General features: G+C 43.7%; 1 protein-coding gene across 1 annotated transcript in view; it reads left to right on the top strand.

Annotated features, from left to right (window-relative positions):
• Positions 1-240: 240 nt before the first annotated feature.
• EIF2B5 (eukaryotic translation initiation factor 2B subunit epsilon) overlaps positions 241-26,629 on the top strand; it is a 65,099-nt gene continuing 38,710 nt past the window's right edge. The window contains exons 1-2 of the mRNA XM_073626556.1: positions 241-434; positions 16,761-16,885. Coding sequence (XP_073482657.1) covers positions 312-434; positions 16,761-16,885 — 248 coding nt within the window. The 5' untranslated portion in view covers positions 241-311. The remainder of the gene's footprint in view (positions 435-16,760; positions 16,886-26,629) is intronic.

Genomic DNA, 26,629 nt, shown 5'->3' on the forward strand with positions numbered 1-26,629 from the left:
TGTGAGATAAGCAGGTTTGCTGCTGCTTTTAAAATTCAACATCTAACCAGTGAGACGGAGTTTTAAGTACTGTATTTCACTATATAAACTCACTATATTGTGTAAAATGCAAAACTCCGGTGGGTGTAACAACATGTCCGCTTTCCCCTTCTCAGTGTATCTTTACTATGGAGGAGTTCGGGGTATAGCAAGATGGCGGCGACGAAACATCACTTCCGTCACAAAAATCTGACGGGTCGCCAAATCTGACGAAACACCGGGTGACAGAGAGTACGGTGGCCGAGAAGGCTTAGTGGAGAAGCGTGAGAGTTATGGCTGCGCGGGTTGGGAAGCGAGGTGGTGGGGGAGATGAGGAGCAGCCTCCACTGTATGCCGTGCTAATAGCAGACAGCTTCAATAAAAGGTTTTATCCGATCACCAAGGACCGACCTCGGGTAAGAGAGCTGAGAGATTGCAGGGCTGACAGCCATGTGTCATTGCCTCATCATGTCACTGATCCTCTGTTTATACAAACATGAGGCGTCTGAGCTGATATTTAAACATGATTCATGGTAACATACGGGCACTTGTCTTTTTTTGTTTCCTTTTTTATGGGTTATCATTATTTCTAAGTTCCAGCTGTATTACCTTTTCTTGCTCAGTAAATGTATATTGTGGGTGGGGGAATGGATTTTATATTCTAATTATTACCCATATTGCTTCCAACATGTTGCGCCCCCTTCTTGTTCCGGCCATTATTCGGTTTGTAGCACATTATACATGTAGCACAGGATATTTTGACTGACAATTACTCCGTTATTTAACACCGTACCCAAATTAGTTTTATATCATTTTTAGTTTAGGTTCCTTTTGATTTTTGAAGGGGAACTTCATAAGTTCCACTTGTTTGCATCCTCTCTCCTCCACTGTCACATTTGGCATTTTTTTGGGGGGGAGGGAGTGGATACCTGGTTTTGACAGGTACCTGCTCCCACTTTCGGTCAGATGGCGGCGGTGATCTGAGTGGAAGTTTTGCCCCTCCTTTTTCTCCCCACAACCAGGACACATCACAGGTCCCAGAAGACTGCGGGACCATTCAGAAAGTGCAGCGCGACGGGCTTCCCTTGCCTAAGATGCCGGCGTCTGCACCCAAAGCCTATCGATGAATCGGCTCGGGTGATAACACCGTTGGATCCCTGGACAGGTAAGTGTCCCTATATTAAAAGTCAGCAGCTACAGAATTTGTAGCTGCTGACTAGAGGTCGACCGATATATCGGCCGGCCGATATATCGGCCGATATTTGGCGTTTTTTAATTAATCGGCATCGGCCGATTGTGCTGATAAAAAAGGCCGATTGTAACTTCAGCAGTGACTTGCAAATGACTTCTGTAATAGAGTCAATGCAAGTTGCCTGAAAGTTATCTTCTCTCCTCCTCTGGGCAGCCTGCCAAGTCTGATAAGAAGATACATTGTATCTCTTCAAGTTCTTTTTTTATCAATAGACTGAACTCCGTGTAGGAATTCTCAGTTTAACCATTTAAAGACTAAATCTTTTCTGACACTTGTTGCTTACAGGTAAAAATCCTGTATTTTCTGCTAGAAAATCACTTAGAACCCCCATTATATATATTTTTTTTAGCAGAGACCCTAGGGAATAAAATAGCGGTTGTTGCAATATTTTATGTCACGCGGTATTTGCGCAGCGGTCTTTCAAACGCAATTTAAAAAAAAAAAAATACAGTAATGAATTAAAAAAAAAAAAACTAAGCAGTAAAGTTAGCCCATTTTTTTTTCGTCCAAAAGTTTTGATTACCTGTTTTTGTGTATTTAATATTTAAAATAGTTTTTTTTTTTTTTTTTTTCTAAATTCTACATACAAGTGAACTGATTGGAGGTTTGTTTTGTTTAATGTTTAAATGTAAAAAATTTTCTGTATCACTTATCACTTAAGGTTGCTATCACACTGGAGTGGGCATGCGTTGATGGTAAAACGCTGCTAGTTTTAGTGGCGCTTTACCGTCATTTTAGCGGCGCTATTCGGCTGCTAGCGGGGCGCTTATAACCCAGCTAGCGGCCGAGGAAGGGGTTAAATGCGCCCCTGAAGCGCCGCTGCCAAAACGCTTTGCAGGCGCTTCGGCAGCGGTGCGCATTCATTTCAATGGGCAGGAGTGGTGGTATACACCGCTCCAAAGATGCCGTTTGCAGGACTTTTTTTTACACCCAAACAGCGCATCACCTCAGTGTGAAAGCACTCAGGATATCACACTGAGACTGCAGGGGAGCCGTTTTACAGGCACTTTACAGGCGCTCTTTTTAGCCCAAAAGCGCCTGAAAAACGCCCCAGTGTGAAAGGGGTCTAACTGTTAGATTTTATGAGATGAAGGGAAAAAAAAAAAAAAAAATCGGCCAAATATATCGGCCCAAAAAAAATCGGCATCACATATCGGAATCGGCCACCGCGATTTCTAAATATCGGCATCGGCATCGGCCAGAGAAAAACCCATATCGGTCGACCTCTACTGCTGACTACAGATGTTTTGGGGGAGAGGAGACTGTCGCTCTATTTTTACCACTTCAATACCAGGAACTTTTTTTTACCCCCTTCCTGCCAAGGCCAGTTTTTAGCTTTTAAGCGCAGTCGCACTTTGAATCACAATTGCGCGGTCACGCAACACTACCCAAATGTTATTTTTATCATTTTTTTTCACACAAATAGAGCTTCCTTTTGGTGGTATTTTAATCACCGCTGGGTTTCTTATTTGTTGTTAAAAAAAAAAAAAAAAAAAAAAACAAGACAGAAAAATGTGACAATATGTATAAATATTTTTCCTTTGTTTCTGTCAGAAAATGTTGTAAATAAGTAATTTTTTTTCCTTCAGTGATGTGCACTGATGAGCAGGCACTGACTGGCACCACAAATTGGTGTCACTGATGGGCACATATTGGCATCACTTCTGGACACTGTTGGGGCTGCACTGATTATCTGTACAGGTCTCCCCTGTGAGGAGATGCTGTTGATCAGCTCTCCTCTCCTTACACTATTTCAGTGCGAGGAGAGCTGATAAACGGCACTTCCATGTTTACATGTGATTGGCTGTGATTGGACACAGCCGATCACATGGGTAAAGTGCTGCGTCATCGGTTCTTTACTAATATTGGGGTTGCACCATGTCCAGGGGACACAGCACGGATGCACAAGCGCGGTGAGACTGGGGCAACGTCATATGACATCCCAAAATGAGAGGCAATCCTGCCTGCTTTCATTTGTCTATTCAGCGGGAGGAGGGGGTAAGATGGAGGAGATGTAAACAGTAGCACTGTGTATATTTTGTGATCGTGATAATTGGTTATCAACGTGATCACATGGTACCGAGCCATGCAGATCAGCTCTGTGAACCAAGCTTTACAAGTTGGGAAGGCACAACCTGCATCCCTAACAGGGACACTGGCTGGCCAAGGGCTGTTTCTGAAGTGCTGTTTATTCACTTAAAGGCCAGGCTTTTTCTGGCACTTTTTGTTTTAAAGTTTAAATCGGTATTTTTTGCTAGAAAATTACTTACAGCCCCCAAACATTATATATTTTTTCTTTTAGCAGAGACCTTAGGGCAGTGATGGCGAACCTTGGCACCCCAGATGTTTTGGAACTACATTTCCCATGATGCTCATGCACTCTGCAGTGTAGTTCAGCATCATGGGAAATGTAGTTCCAAAACATCTGGGGTGCCAAGGTTCGCCATCACTGCCCTAGGGAATAAAATGGCGATAGTTGCAATTTTTTTATGTCACGCAGTATTTGCACAGCGGTTTTTCAAACTCAAGTTTTTTTTGGAAAAATGACACTTTAGTAAATTAAAAACAAAATGTAATATATACCCCAATTTGTTTGTGTAATATGAAAGATGATGTTACGCTGAGTAAATAGATACCCAACATGTCATACATTAAAATTGCACACGCTCGTGTAATGTCGACAAATGACAGTACTTAAAAATCTCCATAGGCGACGCTTTAAACGCCTTTACAGGTTACCTGTTTAGAATTACAGAGGAGGTCTAGCACTAGAATTATTGCTCTCGCTTTAACATTCATAGCAATACCTCACGTGTGTGGTGCAAACACTGTTTACTGATGCGTGCGCGACTTGCGTATGCGTTCGCTTCTGCGCGTGAGCATGGAGGGATGGGGCGCTTAAATTTTTATTTTTACACTGTCCCTTTTCATTCATTTTTTTTTTTTTATTTATATCACATTTACTTCCATTTACAAGGAATGTAAACATCCCTTGTAATCGAAGGATGACAGGTCCTCTTTATGGAGAAATCTGGGGTCAAAAAGACCCTAAATCTCTCTCTCTTTTTACCTTTCAAAGCAAAAGATATTTAAAAAAAAAAAAAATTGCATCTTTTACTGGTGGAAATGGAAAGCCAGAGTCCTCTCCCGCTGCTACAGAATGCAATCCAGTGACTAATGAGCCACTTGGGTCACTTTCATGGGAAAGCTAGCTGAAAAAAAAAAACGATACTGGGGTGAAGGCTTCAGCCATCACCCCGGTAAACCACTTGCAAACCGCAACATACAGTATCTCTCACAAAAGTGAGTACACCCCTCACATTTTTGTAAATGTTTTATTATCTTTTCATGTGACAACACTAAAGAGAGGACACTTTGCTACAATGTAAAGTAGTGAGTGTACAGCTTGTATAACTGTGTAAATTTGCTGTCCCTCAAAATAACTCAACACACAGCCATTAAGGTGGATGTAAACCCGAAATTTTTTTTTTTTTTTTTTTTTTTAATATCATACTGTAGAGTATAAGATTTCCTATCATTTGAGCCCAGTCTTGCCACACAGAGTTAATCCATCTCTGAGCAATCCTCTTTTTTGTTCAGTGAGATAAAACTTGACAAACTGAGAAAAACTTTGTCAAATCCTCCCCCTTGCTGTGAGTGACAGGTGATTTACATATCTCGTGCACTAGCCTAAGACATGCATTATTTTTTAATTCCCACCCCCACTCCTTTCTTCAGCAGCTCTGCAAGGATTGGCTGTTACACACCTCAGGATGATTGGGCATGCTGAAGTCATGTGGTTACTTTCCTGTCTTTTCACTGGATGTTAGAGATCATAGCAGAAGTTCAGTGTAAGAAATGCACAGGAGAAAATGCATATTGACAAGGAGAGTGTAGAGGTGGACGAGGAGTCTGCTGACATCACGACTCCACCCACCGAGCTCCAGACAACAGACCCACCCACAGAATATGCAGTTTTTCGGGTCTAATAACAGACAGAGGGGAGACATTTGAAAGGTAAAGATACATGCAGGAGGCATGTATATCCTTATAGATAACCCCCCTATGGCAGTAGTTTAGAAAGGATGACATTGGGTTTACATCCACTTTAATGTCTAAACCACTGGCAACAAAAGTGAGCACACCCCTAAGTGAAATGTTCAAATTAGGCCCAAAGTGTCTATATTTTGTGTAGCCACCATTATTTTCTAGCACTGCCTTAACCCTCTTGGGCATGGAGTTCACCAGAGCTTCACAGGTTGCCACTGGAGTCCTCTTCCACTCCTCCATGACGATATCACGGAGCTGGTGGATGTTAGAGACCTTGCGCTTCTCCACCTTCTGTTTGAGGATGCCCCACAGATGCTCAATAGGGTTTAGGTCTGGAGACATGCTTGGCCAGTACATCACTTTACTCTCAGCTTCTTTAGCAAATCAGTGGTGGTCTCGGAGGTGTGTTTGGGGTCGTTATCATTTTGGAATACTGCCCTGCAGCCCAGTCTCCAAAGGGAGGGGATCATGCTCTGCTTCAGTATGTCACAGTACATGTTGGCATTCATGGTTCCCCCAAGGAACTGTAGCTCCCCAGTGCCAACAGCACTCATGCAGCCCCACACCATGACACTCCCACCACCATGCTTGACTGTAGGCTAGACACACTTGTCTTTGTACTCTTCACCTGGTTGTTGACACACATGCTTGACACCATCTGAACCAGACCAATTTGATGCAGCGTGTGGTCTGAGCACTGACAGGCTGACCCCCCAACCCTTCAACATCTGCAGCAATGCTGGCAGCACTCATACATCTATTTCCCAAACACAACCTCTGGATATGATGCTGAACACGTGCACTCAACTTCTTTGGTCGACCATGGGGAGGCCTGTTCTAAGTGGAACCTGTCCTGTTAAACCACTGTATGGTCTTGGCCACCGTGCTGCAGCTCAGTTTCAGGGTCTTGGCAATCTTCTTATAGCCTAGGTCAGTGATGGCGAACCTTGACACCCCAGATGTTTTGGAACTACATTTCCCATGACGCTCTGGCACTCTGCAGTGTAGTGGAGCATCATGGGAAATGTAGTTCAAAAACATCTGGGGTGTCAAGGTTTGCCACCACTGGCCTAGCTCATCTTTATGTAGAGCAAGAATTCCTTTTTTCAGATCCTTAGAGAGGTCTTTGCCATGAGGTGCCATGTTTTACTTCCAGTGACCAGTATGAGAGAGTGAAAGCAATAACACCAAGTTTAACACTACTGCTCCCCATTAACACCTGAGATCTTGTAACACTAACGAGTCACCGGGGAAGGGAAATGGCTAATTGAGCCCAATTTGGACATTTTCACTTAGGGGTGTACTCGCTTTTGTTGCCAGCGATTTAAACATTAATGGCAGTGTGTTGAGTTATTTTGAGGGGACAGCAAATTTACACTGGTATACAAGCTGTACACTCACTACTTTACGTTGTAGCAAAGTGTCATTTCTTCAGTGCTGTCACATGAAAAGATATAATAAAATATTTGAGGGGTGTACTTTTTTCTAAGTTCCAGCTGTATTACTTTTACTTTTTGTATTACTTTTCTTGCTCAGTAAATGTATATTCTGGGTGTGGGGGATTTTATATTCTAAATAAAGTTGATTATCAGAAGTAAAGGCTTATAAGAAGTATACTTCAATGATGGTTCAGTAGCAGCGTGTGTAAAAGTGCAATGTCGTGAGTATCTGCACAATGGTGACCAGCTGGCTCATGTCCTGCTGTACAGTGTACATGAAAATGGAGGGTCAGGTTTACTGGCATTTCCTGACCATCCCCATGCAATCAGTGTAAAACAGCATGTCAAAAAAAGTTGATAACATTATTCGGCCCTCAGGAGCAGTGGATGATGTCATTGTGCCTTGCCGCTGCTTTTACAAAAATTCACTACCGCAATGGGTTGAAGCCCATTCTTGTGATATTTAAATCACCTAGCTTTGTTCATTGTTAGGCATGATGATGTCACCCATGTCTGCCGGAAGCCAGGGACCAAGGTAACATTACATATTGATTGGTATAAGCATAGCAAAGACCTGTAAGCTTACAGCTTCCTTAATTTGGAAATGCCATCTTAAGTGCTTGGTCTAGATTGATCTTTAAGGCCTCATGCACACTGGGCATTTTACTGCTGCTGATTTGGGTGTCAGATGTATTTTTTTAAAGTGGTGTTCCGGCCGAAATGATACTTTTTAAATAAAAATACCCCTATAATACACAAGCTTAATGTATCCTAGTAAAGTTAGTCTGTAAACTAAGGTCTGTTTTGTTAGTTTATAGCAGTAGTTTGTTATTTTATAAACTTACAGCAGGCCGTGGCCATCTTAAGTGTGGGCATCTGAAGCCAGACTGTATTTCTTCCTGGATCGCATCCTTGCAGATCTCGCACATGCTCAGTGCAGCACAAGCAGTGTAATAGGTTTCAGGTCAAGTTTCCATAGCAACGACAGTTTCAGAGGAAGTTGCCGCCCCTTCCCAGAAGGCAATGCAAACAGGAAATGATGCGATGGGCCGCGGCCAGGGAGGAGGAAGTGAAAAATGAATACAGCAGATATACAGTAGGTGCTGAGAAAAAAAATTAAAAAAATATCCAATTTGTTTACAGTGCACAGTTTAGTGAGGGATGCTGAAGAGTTGTAAAAGTGGGTGGAACTCCACTTTAACTGCCTCTAAACTCCCATGCATGTTGTGCTATGTGTTCATGCACACATAGGCTTATAGCAGCGTTTTCTGGCTGAAAAAAAAACAAAAAAACACCACTGCTATTGTGTTCTGGAGCAGCGGCGTTTTGGCAAAAAAAAGCTGACCGCTCCCAAACTCTGCTAAACGCCGGTGCCCAGTTTTTGTTTTTTTTTTCTTTTGTGTTTTACTTAAGCAGAGGCCGCGGCATCCTTAACAACCAGTGAATGGTTGGTTATTAAGAAGTGAGCCGACCGCCACGTCCTTTACAACGAATGAGTCATCAGCTGTCAGCGGGGGTTCCCCTCTGATAGCTGAATCTAACAAAAACAATTGCTAGTAATAAAAAATTGTGAAAAGCAGCATGGGGGGGGACTGCCCTCTACCCTCCGGGTCTGGTATGGATTTTAGGGGAACCCCACACCAAAAAAATAAAAGTTGTGGCTCTCCCCCAAAATTTATACCAGACCCTTATCCGAGCATGCAGCCTGGCAGGCCAGGAAAGAGGAGGGGGGGGGGGGGCAGTGCCGAACAAACCCTACCAGGGCAGGTCACATGCTCTCAACATGAGGGGTGCTTTGCCATGCTGCTAATCCTTTAGGGTGGTTAAAACCAACGTCATCTAGGTGGTGGAGACGCAAAACTTTGCCAAAATTACTGTGGATTCTTTACTGGATGACAGTTATGGGCTGTATTTGAAGCTCTTTTGGCCATATGTCTCCTGTAGGTCACACAAGTGCACTTAGTTCTCCTCTTCTGTGACCCAGATTTAGCTGCAGCAGGCTAAAGTCCACTGTTGGCTGATGTCACAGACGGTGGCATCTGCCCAGGTGCCCGACCGGCCTGCTGCTAAGCAGCGCTTAAGCCGGCTGCTGCAGCCCCCACCACAGCCCAGTGCTACAGTGAGCGCTGGAGGGGCAGAACACGGAGTGGTGGCGGACAGTCATCTCTCTGTACTCAGAGCGGACATAAGAACTGAGCGTTCAGTTGTCTTTATTGCTCAGATCTCAGTATAGAGGTGGCGGATTCAGCTTTGATCGATTCAGCCATCTAGGTGGGTTTGTTTGTTTATTATTTTAGATTCCCACACTTCTCTTTTAACCACTTGCCACCAAATCATTTACCTGGTACATCATTTGACTTCAAGTGGCTGTACCAGGATGATGCCTGAACCTGCAGGCATCACCCTGGTACCGTTTTTCAGAGCCGATGGTCAGCTTTCTTGTAATAGCAACTGGAGCAGCTAACTAGCTGTTACAAGCAGCAAGAGGGGACGTCCCTCCTTCCTCCCACCAGGAGACCCAAGCTACCATCTGGCACTTCCACTGGCTTGCCGAAGACCCATACAAAGCCAGAATTGGGTTTGGTTAATTCTCCGCTGTGGTAACCCGGAAGTGATGACATGACCTCAATTCCGGTTTACTTGGCTGTCATCAGTGCCTTTTCTAAATCTAAAGTATTCAAAAACACTGATCTTGGTGTTTTGAATGCTTTCAAATGCAAACAAGGGATTTGGGGTCTTCTTGACCCCAGATCTCTCCATTAAGGGTACCTGACAAGGATGTTTACATTCCTTGTTGTGACAGCAATAAAAGTGATAAAATTAAAGCACCAGTGTAAAAATAAAAAAAAATTAAATAATAATATTATATATATATATATATATATATATATATATATATATATATATATATATATATATATATATATATATATATATATATATATATATATATATAATTTATTATTATTATTATTATTATTATTATTATTATTATTATTATTATTATTATTTTATTTTTTATTTTTTTTTTTTTTTAAGTGCCCCTGTGCTAGTGTGCAAAGGCAAATGCATGCTTCTGTCCTGTACGCAATCAGCGATCGTCCCACACATGTGAGGTATCGCCACAGACATCGGCCCATGAGCAGTAATGCTAGCAAAAGACCTCCTGAATTTAAAGTGGTAACCTGTAAAAGGCTTTTAAAGCGTCGCCTGTGGATAGTAAAATGTACTTTGTTGCCGCTGTGCGGGCGTGTGCAATTTTAAAGCGTGACATGTTTGGTATCTATTTACTCGGCGTGACCTCATATTTTTTTTATATATTACAAAAAAATGGGTTAGGTATTGTGTTTTTTTTTTTTTCATCAATATTTTAAAAAATGTATTTTTTCCCTTAAAATTGCATTTGAAAAACCGCTGCGCAAATACCACGTGACATAAAAAATTGCAAAACCCACTAATTTATTCTCTAGGGCCTCTGCATTACAAAAATGTATAATGTTTGGTGTTCATAGTAATTTTCCAACAAAAAAACAGATTTTCACATGTACACAAAAAGAGACAGAAAATGCCTGGTCTTCAAGTGGTTAAATATGGTAATGCAAAGATCTGTTTGTTTAATATTACAAGTATCAACATATCTTATGAGTCTTAGTTCAGAACAATTTAGATTAGGGGTGTCGGAACAAATATTTTCCTTATCGTACATCATGGGACACAGAGCCTTAAGTAATTATTTAATGGGTTATAGGCCACCTTCAGTTGATGGACAATCTAGGAAGTTCAACCCCCTTATAACCCCTCCTCCTTCCAGGAGCACATCAGTTTTTTCGCCGGTGTCTAAGGCAGTGATGGCGAACCTTGGCACCCCAGATGTCTTGGAACTACATTTCCCATGATGCTCAACTACACTGCAGCGTGCATGAGCATCATGGAAAATGTAGTTGGGGTGCCAAGGTTTGCCATCACTGGTCTAAGGTGTTGGTCTCGAGTGAAGATGTGCTCTGAGGAGCTCCAGGAGGGATCCATGCTGGATTTAAATAGCCTTCATAGACCAGATCCATCCAAAGTGCCGCTGAGGCTTAAGTGGATGGTACCTGGGGCCTCGTTTATGAAGCACGAGGTTTTGCCTATAACGGCTCTCTTTGTATGGCTGGAACCCCGGGACCCAGGGCTTAGGTCTTGCTACATTACCTAAAGCTTTCCTGGTGGGGTGCTTTTACAGGTCCAAGGGAGTGGAACCCTGATATCAAGGGACCCGGTCTTTGAAGGTTTGCTAAACGCAGCCCGCTGTGATGGGTGAAGGTTGGATTGTCTGTTAATTCGACAAATCCTGTGGCAGGGATAAGGTAAGGGAAGAAACTTAAGCGGAGCGCCGCCGAAAATTTTTTTTTTAAAAATCAGCAGCTACAAATACTGCAGCTGCTGACTTTTAAAACATGGACACTTACCTGTCCAGGGCGCCCGCGATGTCGGCACCCGAGGCCGAAGCGTCTCTCCGTCCTCGGGTGCTGCCGCCTCCATCTTCGGTAAGGGAATCAGGAAGTGAAGCCGTGCGGCTTCACTTCCCAGTTCCCTACTGCGCATGCGCGAGTCGCGCAGCACAATACGGATGGTCCCTGCTGCCTCTGGGACACGTGTGTTTCCCAGCAGGCAGCGGGGAGGGAGCAGGAAGTGGCGTAAATAACCGCAGATTCTGTGGCTATCTATGCCGGAAGTGGGTACAGATACCTGTAATATACAGGTATCTGTACCCCCCTGAAAGGTGCCAACTGTGTCACCGGAGGGGGGGAGGAATCTGATGAGTGGAAGTTCCACTTTTGGGTGGAACTCCACTTTAGGAACTGAAAAGTTCACCTAATGTATTCTTCTATTAGGGAAAAAATTTTGTCATGCCTTAATTCTCTGCTAGAGGGAGTCTCTGCACATACCCTTATCTGTTGTCTTCACTGTAAAGCTCAGTCAGTCTCTGTGTGGCCGCAGCAGCGTGTGCAGGGGGATTTTTCTCAGGTAAAGAAATCTGCCAAATGCTTTCTTTCTCTCCCCTGAAGGGACCAGAAGGTTAGGGGAACATCAGCGGTGTACCCCCCTTACATTACCTCCCCCCCGCCGCGGGGGGGGGGGCAGAGGTCCCACGGTTACTGTTTTCCTTTACTGCTTATTGTTTTTTCTATGTCTGCTGCTGACAGGGCTCTGCCTCTGCCTCCCCTCCCCCTCCCTCGTGTTGGGTCTGTAGACCCACAAGGCGCCGCACACAAGCGCGGGAACATTTTAAAAATGAAACAGGGGTGTGTTCTTCGGAGAGGGTGGGGCCTAAGCGCAGCACCGTGGACCTCCGTGAGGACACACAGCAGGCAAAGACAGTAAAACCACAGCTGAGACAGTCTCTCCTCGGCTGACGAGGAGGAAACAAACAGTCAACACAAAGGGACACCGGAGCTGTGAGGCACGTGAGGATTGCAAACTGGCATTCCTGATACAGGAAGGACACTCTTTTTTTTTTTCCCAGCACTAGGCTGAACTTTATAGCGGCTTAAATGTCATGACTATATTCAGCGATTTAAGTGCAGTTGTATAGTGCCTCTGTTTTTAAGCTTAGGATTATGCCTGCTAAAAAAGAGACCACAAAGAGCAAAAAGGTACTAAAGGTTTCACCCCCAGGCGCTAGGATCTCAAGTCGCATTTCCATGCTGTCATCCTCGCCTGAATTGCCAATTATGGCAAGCCAGGGTGAGCCATTGGAACAAATTGATGGTGCAACTGCTTCTCGCATCTCAGCCCCTGTATACGTGACTGAAGATGTCCTTTCCTTCACCCTGCAGGGTCTGGAAGGAAGATTAGTGGCTTTAATCGCATCCTCCATTTAAATGGATAGGAAGCATGCTAGATCCCCCTCCCCCACTTCAGACCCCTTGCAAGGGGAACAGTGGGCACAGGATGAGGTGTTACCCTCAGTCTATCAGGAGGAAAAGCAAACCGATGATTCCTCTGTGGAGGACACAATGGTAGATGAGCCTTTTTCAGCCTCTCAGTCTGAGAAATTGCTGATACAATCTCTTACAGAGATGGTTCGTTCCACTTTCATGCTACCCCTAACGGAGTCTCCTGAAAGCACGGTTTCTTCCTTGGGTCCCTTAAAACCTTCTCGGCCTTTGCATGCGTTTTCCTGTCCATGCATTACTAGAACAGCTTATTTTTGCTGAATGGGATCACCCAGATCTCCCAGATCTCCCTCCTAAGAAATTTTCAGTTCCCTATCCCCTGGAGGAGAAATTCACCAAACAATGGAAAATAACCAGCAGTTGACATTGCAATTTCCAGTGTGAATAAAAGCCTAACTTGTACTGTAGACAATGCGCAAATGCTTAAGGATCCAACAGATAAAAAGTTGGAATCCCTGTTAAAATCTACTTTTCCCTTGGCAGGTGCCGTTACTCAGCCTGCAGTCGCTGCAGTTGGCGTCTGTCAATCCCTAAAGGACCAATTGAGACAGGTCTTAGAGGTTCCTGCACAACAAGCCTAGGAATTTGCTGAACTACCAAAAGCATTATGCTTTGCCATAGATGCCATCAAAGATTGTATTCACCAGGCGTCCTGCCTTACGCTTATGCTTGTACATATGCGTAGAATCCTGTGGTTAAAAAATTGGTCAGCCGAAGCACCATGTAAACACCTCCTAACTGGGCTCCCTTTTCATGGGGAGCTACTATTTGGAGAAGACTTGGACAATTATATCCAAACAATTTCTAGTGGGAAAAGTAATCTTTTTTCCAGTCAAAAGAAAGTATAAACACCCTTCATTGAAATGGGCTCTTTCCCCTGCGCCAGGGGGTTCCGCCTCTAGGCAGTGGCGACAGCCTCCGTCGTCAGACCCTAGAGGAAAACCTCAGGGTCAGACCCAGGCTCAAAAGAAGTCCTGTGGTCGAAAACCTGCAAAGCAGAATCCTAAAGCCTCATCATGAAGAGGCCAACCCCCTCACCAAGGTGGGGGGAAGACTTCTGCAGTTTTCATAAGTCTGGCAAGAGTAAATTCAGGACAGATGGGTTATCTCCACGGTAACGCTGGGGTACAAGCTGGAATTTCGGGACTTTCCACCGTCTCGTTTCCTGAGGTCAAGCGTTCCCAAAGATCCAGAGCAAAGACAATCTCTGTTTCAGGCACTAGACCGATTAATATCTCAAGGGGTGGTCATACAGATCCCCACAAAAGAGCAAGGTTTGGGGTTTTATTCAGATCTTTTTATGGTACCAAAACGAAATGGAGATGTCAGACCCATTCTAAATCAAAAAAATCTAAATCAGTTCCTGAAGATCCGCTCCTTTCGCATGGACACAATCAGGTCAGTAGTCTCTATCCTTCTAGGAGGAGAACTTCAGGCATCTATCGACATCAGGGATGCATATCTGCATGTTCCTATATTTCCCGCTCACCAAAAGTTTCTGCGGTTCGAGTTAGAACAGCAGCATTTCCCGTTTGTAGCCCTGCCCTTTGGCCCAGCATTTGGCCTGCCCAGCACCCCGGGTGTTCACAAAAGTGCTGGCCCCACCTCTAGCCAGGTTAAGGACACCGGGCATAGCAGTCGTAGCGTACCTAGATGATACATTGCTAATAGACCAGTCGGTGGCTCGTTTGGAGCAAAGCGTACGCGTTACAACCGTTACCTGGAAAGTTTGGGTTGGATTCTCAACCTAGAGATATCTTCCTTAATGCCACTAAAAAGACTGGAGTACTTGGGTCTGATCATAGACAGAGCCCAGGAAAAGGTGTTCTTGCCTCAGGCAAAGATCAACTCCATAAGAGAGCTGGTGCGGATGGTCAGTTCAAAAGGGGATCCCTCATTCGCCTTTGCATGAGGTTGCTAGGAACCATGGTGGCTTCATTTGAAGCCGTTCCCTATGCCCAGTTCCATTCAAGACTGTTGCAAAACAGTATCCTGTCCGCTTGGAACAAAAGGACTCAAGCTTTAGACTTGCCAATGCGGCTGTCCCCAAGGGTGTCACAAAGCCTCAGTTGGTGTTGGTGGCTACTAACTCGGAATCTGCTGAAAGGAAAATCCTTCAGACCAGTTATCTGGAAAGTGGTAACGACAGATGCCAGCCTTTCAGGCTGGGGAGCAGTACTAGAAAATACAACTGTCCAGGGACAGTGGTCAAGAGCTGAAAGAACCTTGCCCATCAATATCCTAGGGCAGTGCGTCTGGCTCTAAAGGCCTGGACTTTCAGGTTACGGGATTGTCCTGTCAGGATCCAATCCGACAATGCCACAGCTGTGGCTTATATCTATCACCAAGGGGGCACCAAGAGTCTCTCAGTGCAGAGAGAGGTGAACCATATTCTACCTTGGGCAGAAAGGAATGTTCCATGCTTATTGGCAGTCTTCATTCCAGGAGTGGAGAATTGGCAGGTGGACTATTTGAGTCGCCAGCAGTTATTTCCAGGGGAATGGTCTCTTCACCCCGACATTTTTCAGGCTGTTTGGGGGACTCCGGACGTAGATTCAACATGAAGTTAGTCAACTTTGTGGCCAGAACATGGGATCCACTCGCATGCGTAACGGATGCGTTGGTGACCCCCTGGGATCAGTTCTCACTGATCTATGCATTCCCCCCCTATTCAGTTGCTGCCTCGACTTCTTTGCAGGATCAAGCTGGAAAGAAATCCTGTAATTCTGGTGGCACCAGCATGGTCCAGAAGGTCATGGTATGCAGAAATCGTAAAGATGGCAGTGGAGGGCCCATGGTCCCTCCCACTACGGCCAGATCTGCTCTCACAGGGACCGATATTCCATCCTACCTTACGATCTCTAAATTTAACGGCTTGGCCATTGAAACCCACATTCTGAAGAAACGTGGGCTTTCTGGGTCAGTTATCTCCACCCTGATTAATGCAAGGAAGCCAGCTTGCAGAACTATAGAGTCTGGAGGGCTTATATTTCCTGGTGTGAATCCAAGGGTTGGCACCCTCGGAGATATATCATAGACAGAATTCTTGCCTTTCTACCATTAGGGGTAGAAATAAAATTGGCCTTAAGTACTATTAAAGGCCAAGTCTCAGCTTTATCCATCTTATTTCAAAGACCACTTGCTAAACATTCTTTAATCCGGGGTTTTATGCAAGGGGTAATGCTGCTTAATCCGCCAGTCAAACCTCCCTTGAACTCTTGGGACTTGAACTTAGTTTTGTCTGTGTTACAAAAAACAGCCTTTTGAACCGATACAACATATTCCCCTAGTCCTCCTAATAAGGAAGTTGGTGATTTTGGTTGCTATATCCTCAGCAAGGAGGGCTTTGGAATTGGCTGCTCTTTCTTGTAAAGAGCCATATTTGATTATTCATGAGGACAGAGTGGTGTTGCGCCCTCGTCCAGACTTTTTGCCAAAAGTGGGTTCAGGTTTTCACCCGAACCAAGATATTGTCCTGCCATCGTTTTTTTCCAAAACCATGTTCCAGGGAAGAAAAGTCACTACATTGTCTTGATGTGGTGAGGGCAGTGAAAATCTATTTAACGGCAACTGCTCAGATTTGTGAGACTAATGTCTTATTTATTCTGCCAGAGGGTCCTAAGAAAGGACAGGCAGCATCGATAAATAATAGGATTTCTATAACAGCTTACCTGTAAAATCCTTTTCTTGGAGTACATCATGGGACACAAAGGGTCCCTCCCCTCTTTTTTGGGAAGTATATTGCTTTGCTACAAAAACTGATGTGCTCCTGGAAGGAGGAGAGGTTATATAGGGAGTGAACTTCCTGGATTGTGTGTACCAGTGTCCATCACCTGAAGGTGGCCTATAACCCATTAAGTAATTACATAAGGCTCTGTATCCTATGATGTACTCCAAGAAAAGGATTTTACAGGTAAGCTGTTATAGAAATCCTATTATTTCAGATTAGTTGCTTTCAGCATTTGCATATTATTTTTCCCTCTTTCAGTATGTTCCCCAGTACTGATCTCTTTATGCAACCTGTAAAGAAATTATTCAGCATGTTTTTTCTTTGTATTTCAGGCTCTTTTACCACTGGCAAATGTGGCTTTAATAGATTATACACTGGAATTTCTTACTGCCACTGGGGTTAAAGAAACATTTGTTTTTTGCTGCTGGATGGCAAATGAGATAAAAGAACATCTGAGGTAAGACTGAAAATTCTGTTGGATGGATAACTGGTAGAAATTACTTAATCTAGACTGGTCTTTCTTAACCTTTTTACTCCAGAGGAACCCCGGTTAGATTAGTCCATCCGGGATCAGTGGGAAGATGTATTGGTAGGAAGATTACCCCCTTACAGAAATGGTCAGAATGCCACCCTTGCAGTCATGCTGCTGGCTCTGCCAAGTGGCACTGGACCTGGAACTATGCAGGCACCGTCAGATGTAAGGCCAGCGATCCGCAGCTCAGGGAACCCATTGCAACTGGAGGATGGCTGTTGTTTGAGATTTCCTGGCCTAGGTTCTAGAGAACTCTTCTAAAGGTTCCCTAGAGAGAGTTGTTCTTTATAATGATGGCAGTACAACCAAGGCTTGGAAACAGCAATGGATATGTGGATATATTTTCAAGTAGCAAAAATGTTGTGTGACATTGTTTGGCAATGTTTTCTTTTCAATCTTAGTTTATTTCAAAATAAAGATATAACAGAAAAATAAGGTACTGTATAGTATAATATTGTATACATTATATACATGACAGAAGAAAAAACTGTATTAACACCTTAGGTATAGAGGCTTGTAAGGTATTAGTGAACTAACGTGTGGGGGAATCAACCTATAACCACCTTTAAACTTTTGCATGTTTGTGTTATCAGGAAATTCCTCCTCGTCGGGCTGGAACGCTGTAGAGATCATTCAATCATTTGTTATACATATTTAAGTTGTTGAGCAATTCTGGAAATATCTCTTTTATATATATATTTGAGTGACTGGATCAGTACTTAAAGAAAGAAAACAGAGAAAAAGGGATGAGTAAGAGCATGTGGAGAGATAGGGGATGACAACAAACGTGGGAAGCACCCCGACATGGCTAATCGGCGGGTAGGGACGGGGCATCTCTGATCCATATAAGGAAGAGTATCGAAACGTCGACCATGAGGTCCAAGTAATGGAGAACTGTTCCTCCTTCCCTGCTTCCTGCGCCAGCAAATGCTCCATATCTCTTATCCGATCCACCTCGACAGCCCAATCCCCCAAGGAAGGCACATCCACTGTTCTCCAATGTCTGGGGATCACTGTCCTGACCGCGGCCAAAAAGTGGTGCAGTATGTCTTTTTTAATCAACTTAAGTGGGCCCGGAAGCATAGATAGTAGGGCTATCTCTGGTGTGGGCTTAATTGAGGTCGCCATCAGCCTGTTGTAAAGATCAAAGACCTTTTGCCAGAATTTCCGAATTGGAGGGCATGCCCACCATATGTGGAGCATTGTCCCACTAGAGGACACGCATCTCCAACAAGCACCTGAGATGGAGGGGTTAAATCGTTGGATAGTCACCGGGCATCTGTACCATCTCGTTAATAGCTTAAACCCCTTTTCTTGATTCTTAGTTGCCAAAGAGATCTTATGTGTTAAAATAAAGCTTTTTTGCCAATCTGCAGGGGAGATGGAATGCTGTAGATCTGTTTCCCATTTCTGCGTGTATATTGGAAGGTCAGGGGTGGATACATTTAATAGAAGGGAGTATAACAGTGATACTACATGTGTTGGGGGATCTGGCTGTAAGAGCAGCTCATCAAAGTCTGTCGGGTTGTCTAGGATTTCTGAAATGGGGGAGAAAGTACGTATGTATGATATTAATTGACTCCTTTGTAACCACATGGTTGGGGGCCCCGCACTCGTTTGGGGAGGTATGTCCGGTCTCAAAGATGGGTCAGCACGTAGTACCTGTGACAAACGTCTATGACTATCCCTATTCCAGGGTCCAAATCTCTCCTCAACCTCCGCCGGAGGGAAGGCCGGAGTCCCAAAGAGAGGAGTCATCGGGCCCTGGGGTTTAGATAATTTACTCGTTAATAGCAGTTGGTCCCATATCTGAAGAGTCTGACGGGTATAGGCAGTAGAGAGGGTACCACCTTTACGCCGAGTCGTAGGTGTCCACGGCAGGGCGCAGAGATCAGCCTCATTGAGATGTCTTTCCAATTGAACCCAGAGCTTGGAGGAGGAGTGGTGAAACCAATCCACAATACGTGTGAGTACCGCTGCTGTTTGGCAATGTTTTAATGGTAATATTTATTATTTTTATTGTGCGTATGTTAATTTCTCCACAAATGGCATTACCACTGATTTTTGCATAGCACCAGCGAAACTTGCAATACTCTGTATTATGCAACTATCTTGTATGATTGAAGCACCAGCTAGTGAACAAAATTCCTTTTCTTTATCGTACATCACGGGAAACAGAGCAACCATAATAATGACTATATGGGTTATACGCCACCTACTGGTGGATGGGCACTGGCGCATAGTCAAGCAAGAAGTCCTCCCCTATATAACCCCTCCTACACAGGAAGGACCTCAGTTTTTTTCACCAGTGTCTGTAAGGTGGTTGTCACTGATGTGATACATGTGCTCTTGGAGCATACTTGGAGGTCTGGATGGTTCTATTTAGAATCATGATCTTCATTCGGATCCATTTGAAAAAGCTGTCTGCCAAGATGGATGATACCCGACCCTCATTGGAAGGAGAGAAGATGCCTCAAGGTTTTGACTGTAATGCAGCCTTATGGTGCTGGACCCTGCATATTTTAACTCTGTGCAGTGTTTACTTTGACCAAGGTGCTTTCCTGCAGGGTGCTATACAGGTCCAGGGGGAGTGCACCCCACATTAATGGGCACCCAGTCCCTGAAGGTCTTTTATGACAGCTCACCATGATGTGTGAAGATTGGACTCCTGTTATGTTCAGAGTCCTGCAGCAGGAATGGCAAGTCTGCATTTGTTTGCAGTTTCTCTTTATAAAGATCTGACTGGTGTGGTGTTCACTCAGTAGCCCCTCGAGGCAGTGTGCTGTTTAAAACATGGGCTGCTGTTTCTCCTCCAGCCACTAGAAGGCGCGGGGGCCTATTTCTATATAGGCAGGAAGTGGAGGGTTGGCCATGTGCTCGGCAGATTCAGCTGGCCTCTTCAGACACAACAGCAGCCCGTGGATACTAGTGAAGTGTGAGTACTTACTATGGGAGAACTGTGTGGCCAGACAAGTCATGATTATATACTGCATACTTAATGCTTAATCAGGGGGGCCTGTTCAACTGTAGGTCGATGCACCCCTAGCAGTGCACTTTAAAGTGTTGTGTCTCCCGAATAATGTGCATTTGGCACAAAAATAGCATGGGGCCTGGTGTATTTGAACAGGTACAAACTTCAGAATAATGTGCATTTGGTCTGCAGGAGCTTACTTTTAGGCTGGATTCACACCTGTGCATTTTAAGTGCTTATTGCATTTTGCAGATTTGCACTAAAAGTCCATTTAATATGGTTTCCTATGGAACACGTTCTGTAGTGCAAATATGCAAAAAGCACTAAAAATGCACAGGTGTGAATCCAGTCTTAGGCTGAGCTGAAGCAGAAAAAGGCTGCATGACATGCATATGTGCTAAACTAGTAAAAACTAGTATGGGGCCAAGTGCAGTTGGGCAGGTGCAGCATAGTATACATGCTTATTGCCTAAACACTTGTTTGAATAAACACGTTTTGCATAGATGTTGCATACATACTTGTGGCATAAGCACATGTTTGGAAGAACGTGGCATCAGTGCACTTGAAGGAGTTGTGTCTCCAGAATAGCATGCATTGGGTCTGCAGAGCTTAGTTTTGGGCTTCTTTTCACACTTTTGCGACTTGAAAGTCGTGCGCTTTTGGAACGACTTTGATGTGATTTTTCAGCAACATAAAGCAGTGCCTGTGTAAATCTTGAGATCTATGGACCACAAATCGTGTCAAGGTCAGACCAGGTTAATGCAGGGGCTGCTTTGAAGACGCACACATGTGAAGGGTACTCTTTGGAAATCATGGGGTACGACTTGTCAGGCGACCTTGCAGAAACATGTCGCAGGACGGGTCACACAGGTGTGAAAGAGGCCTTAGGCTGTTAGCAGCATAGAGCTGTGTTGTATGCCTATGTACTTGGCTAATCCTGACTATAACTAGTATGGACCAGGTTCAGCATAGTATACATGTTTCATAATGCTTGCTTACTTGCATAGGCACATGTTGGCATAGACACGTGCTTGCTTGAATAAACACAAGCTTGGCCCCTGCGCCCGACAAGTGGGCGGCCCCCTTCCGCCCATCATTCAGCCTCCCAAGGCTGGCCGCGACGGCGCGTTTGTGTGAAAGCGTGTTGCTTAGCCACAGACGCGTTTTTATAAGCATGTGTTTGTATAGACCTGTGGGCATAAGTGTATGCATGTTGCATAGATATACATGTTTACGTAGATTCATATTTGCATAAAGGCATGGTGCATAGATACATGTTGCGTAACATGTTGCATAAACACATTTCATAAACACATGCTTGCTTATTCCGTAAATGCATGTCTCCAAGGGCACGTATTGTGTAAGTGTGTGTGCATGTACATGCGCTTTTGTGTTCTGCCTAAACGCATATTTGCATAAGCAAATACCTACATAATAAAATTAATAATAAAAATGCCATAAATCTATCCCCTATTTTGTAGACGTGATAATTTTTGCGCAAACCAATCAATATACTATTTTTATTTATTTATTTTTTTTTAGTCTAAAATATGTAGAAGAATACATATTGGCCTAAACTGAGGAATAATTTTTATTTTTTTATATTTTTTGGGATATTTATTAGAGCAAAAAGTAAAAAATATTGCTTTTTTTTTTTTTTTTTTTTTTTTTTTTTTTTTCAGAATTGTCGCTTTTTTTTTTTTGTTTATAGCGCAAAAATAAAAACTACAGAAGTGATCAAATACCACCAAAAGAAAGCTCTATTTGTGGGGAAAAAAGGACGTCTATTTTGTTTGTGTACAACGTCGCATGACCACGCAATTGTCAATTAAAGAGTCACAGTGCCGTATCGCAAAAAAGGGCTTAGTCAGGAAGGGGGTAAATCCTTCCAGTTGGTGAATTGGTTAAACGCAGGCTGCCATGTTTTTCATATAAACTGCATACGTAGGTGCTTAGTTGCATTACACTGCATATATATGGGCTTATTTACATTAAACTGTATGTACAGTATGTATTTATGTATGTGTGTGCTTATTTGCCTAGGACTGCATACATATCTGCTTATTGGTCTAGGGATACATACATATGTGCTTATTGCCTTGAGCTGCATACATAGATGCATGGATGGCAAGAATACTTGTATGCCTGCATGTTTGCTTACCTGGGTCCCTGCATACTTAAATACCTACGGGGTTGTATAGTGGTAGACCAACATTGTCTAGGCCTGCATCCTTGTGGAACTGCGTATTTGGTTTGTCTAATACAGTCACCTTATTATGAATCTGTTAGACTAGCTAAATGACTTAGAAGAGTGAGGCAGGTACACCACCCTCAGGTTCAGTGGTCTGGCAATGTTCACGTCTCCTGTTGGACCAATGGCATCAGGGTGATTTGTGGCTCCCGATCTCGGATCAAGCCTGGTTAGTACTTGGATGGGAGACTGCTCACGTTTCCCTCCTAAGTGATGGAGGCATCTGAGGTTGCTGTGCTTGAGAGTATTTCAGACCATAAGATTTTAGTGCAGTCTCTAAGTTGGTTTTCTCCTTCCTTAGTCAGGGCAGTCTTTGCCTTGTGTTGGGTCTTGGAGCAAAAGTTATGGGCTCATTATTGTAAAACAATAAATTGGTAGCAGCTTCAAAACTGAATAGGGACATGAGGTCTATCTTTAGATCTCAATCCGCTGGGCATCCTTCTGTTTCAGATAGGCTCGGTCTGTTCAGTGTCGATTTCTCTGCAAGAGGTAGAATGCGGGGCTCATAATCGTAAACAAAAACACACACGGGGGGGGGGCAATCTCAGTATACCTCAATAACCTTTGCTCAGGAAGCAGGTGGTCCAGATTTTCCTTCAATACATTTTGTAGTGGGAAGCTGTATCTAGGTCAAAGCACATTCCTTATGTACAGTCCTACTCCAGGTCTTGGAGAGGATCCTTCTCTCTGTCTGGAACTTGAAGATCCAGGCATTGGATTGCCGGAGGGCTCTGTTCCCAGGTTGTTGCACAGCTAAAGATTGGTGGTTGATGGTTCTGAATCTAGAAAGGTTGAAATCTTCCTTTTAGGGTATTGGAAGATCATAACCACTGATGCCAGTTTCTTCATTTGGTTTGAGGGTAGCTACAGTTCAGTGGACTTGGTCTCTACAGGAGAGAATACTGCCCATAAATATCTTGGAGCTTTTGGCCAGTATGCCTTGCTCTAGATTATGGTACAAACCAGTTGTAGGTTCTATCTGAAAAAACCTCTACAGATGCATATATATATCAACCACCAGGGCGGCACCCGGAGTTATGCGGCTCAGGAAGGTGAACCGCGTTTTGTCGGGGACAGCACAAGTAGTGCTGTCTCTATAGTCAGTGCATATTGCAGATATAGAATAGTGGCAGGGGGAACTCTGCAGGTGAATCTACTATATTCCAAGTTTTACAACAAGTTGAAACAGGTTGTGTCCGGGACGAGGGTCCCACTGGCAATAGGGGTAGATACACTGGTAACTCCTTGGGGACCAGTTCTCCCTTATTTGACGCTTTCCCTCTGTTTCGACTTCTGCCACATCTTTTGCAAAGAATCCGGAAGGGGGTAGCACTGATAATAACCCCTTCCCGCCGAGCGTACGCAGATGTGTGTACTCGGCTTTCCGGGGTTATACCGGGATGATGCCCGCAGCTGCAGGCATCATCCCAGTACTGTTGTTTAGAGCGGGCCGCTCGGCTGTTATACCGGAGGAGCGGGAGGGGACGCCCCTCCCGCCGCCTCCCGTCGCTCTTACCCGTCCTCCCATTCCATACCATCCGGAGTCGCGCCGGCATATGTAAACGGTGTTCAAATCACACATGTGAGATATCGTCGGAGCGAGAGCAATAATTCTAGCACTAGACCTCCTCTGTATCTCTAACATGGTAACCGTAAAAAAAAAAAATTTAAAGCGTCACCTATGGAAATTCTTAGGTACCGTAGTTTGTCGCCATTCCACGAGTGCGTGCAATTATAAAGCGTGACATGTTTGGTATCTATGGTAACATCATCTTTCACATTATGCAAAAAAATTAGGGTAGCTTTACCGTTTTGGATTTTTTAAAATTCATGAAAGTGTCCCTTTTCACAAAAATTTGCATTTAAAACACTGCTGCACAAATACTGTGTGATATAAAATATTGCAACAATCTCCATTTTATTTTCTAGATTCTCTGCTAAAAAATATATATAATGTTTGGGGGTTCTAAAGTAATTTTATAGAAAAAAAATACGGATTTTAACTTGTAAACACCAAATTTCAAAAATAGGCTTAGTCATGAAAGGGATAATGTTCGCTGAATTAACTCAGGAGGGCTTGGTACACTGACATAGTGAGTCTTGCGGGGGTCACTCCTTGGACATTCCCAGTCCAGCAGGACCTAAGGGTCTTGAGTCCTGTATCTCAGCACTGTTGAGCCCCTGGAAGCCAGCTTCGGGGAACTTCAATTACAGGACTTGGAAATATTTTTTGCCTGGGGTGAAGCCAGGAAGTGGCACCCACAGAAATATGTGATTGGGAGATTTTCTTTTTCTTTCTCCAATCGGTGGGGTAAAGGAGATTTGGCCTTAAGTACCGTTAATGGTTAGAGTTCATCCCTATACAATTTTTTTTTTTCCAGAGCCGTTGTTTCCCATTCCTTGATTTATACTTCATACAGCGTGTAATGTAGACAGTCCCACCTTTTTAGGCCATTTGTGTATCCTTGGGACTTGAATTTGATCTTGACTGTCCTCGCAGAAGCCACTTTTTGAACCAATTGGGGGGATTCTGTTGGTCCTTTATCTCGGAAAATGGCTTCTTTGGCTATCACTTCACTAAGTGGAGTGTCCAAGTTGGCAGCTCTTTCATGCAAGGAGCTGTTCTTGGTCTCACATCATGATAAGGTGATGTTGCGTCCTCATCCATTTTTTGCCTAGAATGGTGTCTAGGTCAGGAATTCTGGTTTGTGCTGCCAGTAGAGCCCAGGATGGACAGGAGGCATCCAAGTTAGCTATTTTCATTGGATTTGCCAGTTAATTATTCGAGCCTCTGGCTTGAAAGGGCAAGGTCCCCCACCCCTTTTTTGTAAAAGCGCTCACTACCAGGTGCATGGGGGCATCTTGGGCCATCAGGTGTCGGTGGCTCAGAATTTATGGCCATTACATGGTCTTTTGTTCATACATTAACAGAATTTTACCAGATAGATATCAAAGCCACGGAGGCTACTGCTTTGGCCGCAGTATGTTTTGGGCGGCAGCAGGAGTCCCATCAGGTGGCAGTTTCTGTGATTGTGTCTCCCTCCCCCTCAAGTACATTGCTTTAGGACATCCCATATAGTCATTATTATGGTTGCTCTGTGTCCCGTGATTTACGATGAAGAAAATAAGATTTTTTCGTCATACGTAAAATCCTTTTTCTTGGAGTATATCACGGGACACAGAGGTCCCTCCCATCTTTTTTTTGGATATTCATTGCTTTGCTACAAAACTGAGGTCCTTCCTGTGTAGGAGGGGTTATATAGGGGAAGACTTCCTTTTTGACTATCTGCCAGTGTCCATCCACCAGTAGGTGGCGTATAACCCATATAGTCATTATTATGGTTGCTCTGTGTCCTGTATGTACCCCATTTTTTGTAAAATATGAAAGATGAAGTTAAACTGCGTAAATGGATACCTAGAATATCATGCTTTAAAATTGTGCACCATCGTGGAATGAAAACAAATAGTGGTACTTAATCTCCAGTGCGACGCCTTAACCATTCTTACAGGTTACCTCTTTAAAGTTACAAAGGAGGTCTAGAGCTAGAATTATTACTCTCTCTAATGTTTGTGGCGATACCTCATGTGTGGTGCGCCATTTACATATGCGTGTGACTTATGTATGTGGCAGGGGGGACTTATGTATGTGTTCACTTCTGCTCGGGAGCACGGAGGGATGGGAGCGCTATAAGTTTTTTTTTTTTTTGTTTTTTTTTTTTTAACACTTTTTATTGCTATTACAATCAATGCAAACATCCCTTGTAATAGAAATAAGGAAGGTCTTCTTTATGGAGAGATCTGCAGTCAAAAGGACTCCAAATCTATCCTTTTACCTTTAAAAGCAGAAGATAAAAATAAAATCAATAAAAATCTTTTGCTTTTACAAAAAAAAGTGTTTGCTTCCTTCATAGACCAGAAGTCACAGACTTTTCTCCGGTCCTCCAAGGCCATATAGGCAATCTGTTCTCTGTTTGCCTTTGTGACCAGCCGGCCGCACTGTCGGATCATTTATCGGGTGTGCCGCCAGTTGAGAAAAAATAAATTACCCCGCTTGAACCTTACTCATTCTTTATTTGTTATTACAATGGAGAGGAAGATCAGAACACTTTTTAGGGCCATCCATGCAAAAATCCACACAGCCAAATGTGGCCCTCAGCTCTACCTAATGTTGCTCATAGCAGCTTTTCAGCTTGAGGATTGCTTTGAAATACCAGGGTGTGTTTTTTCTTTTCCTGATAATTTGCTTCACTGAACACTTCTTATTGTTGATTGATCAAGAGATAGGCAGTATTATTATATTTCTAATACGGCATTAGTGTCATTAAAAAGGTTTTATTTAAAGTATTTGTTTTGGTTACTTCTTTCTAAAAGCTTTAATGAAAAATGCAACATAATAAAGATCAGCAAAGAACAATGAATTCATCCATAATGTCAACAGTATAATTAT

Source organism: Aquarana catesbeiana, linkage group LG04, assembly GCF_042186555.1.
Source record: "Aquarana catesbeiana isolate 2022-GZ linkage group LG04, ASM4218655v1, whole genome shotgun sequence".
Classification (NCBI taxonomy): Eukaryota; Metazoa; Chordata; class Amphibia; order Anura; family Ranidae; genus Aquarana; species Aquarana catesbeiana.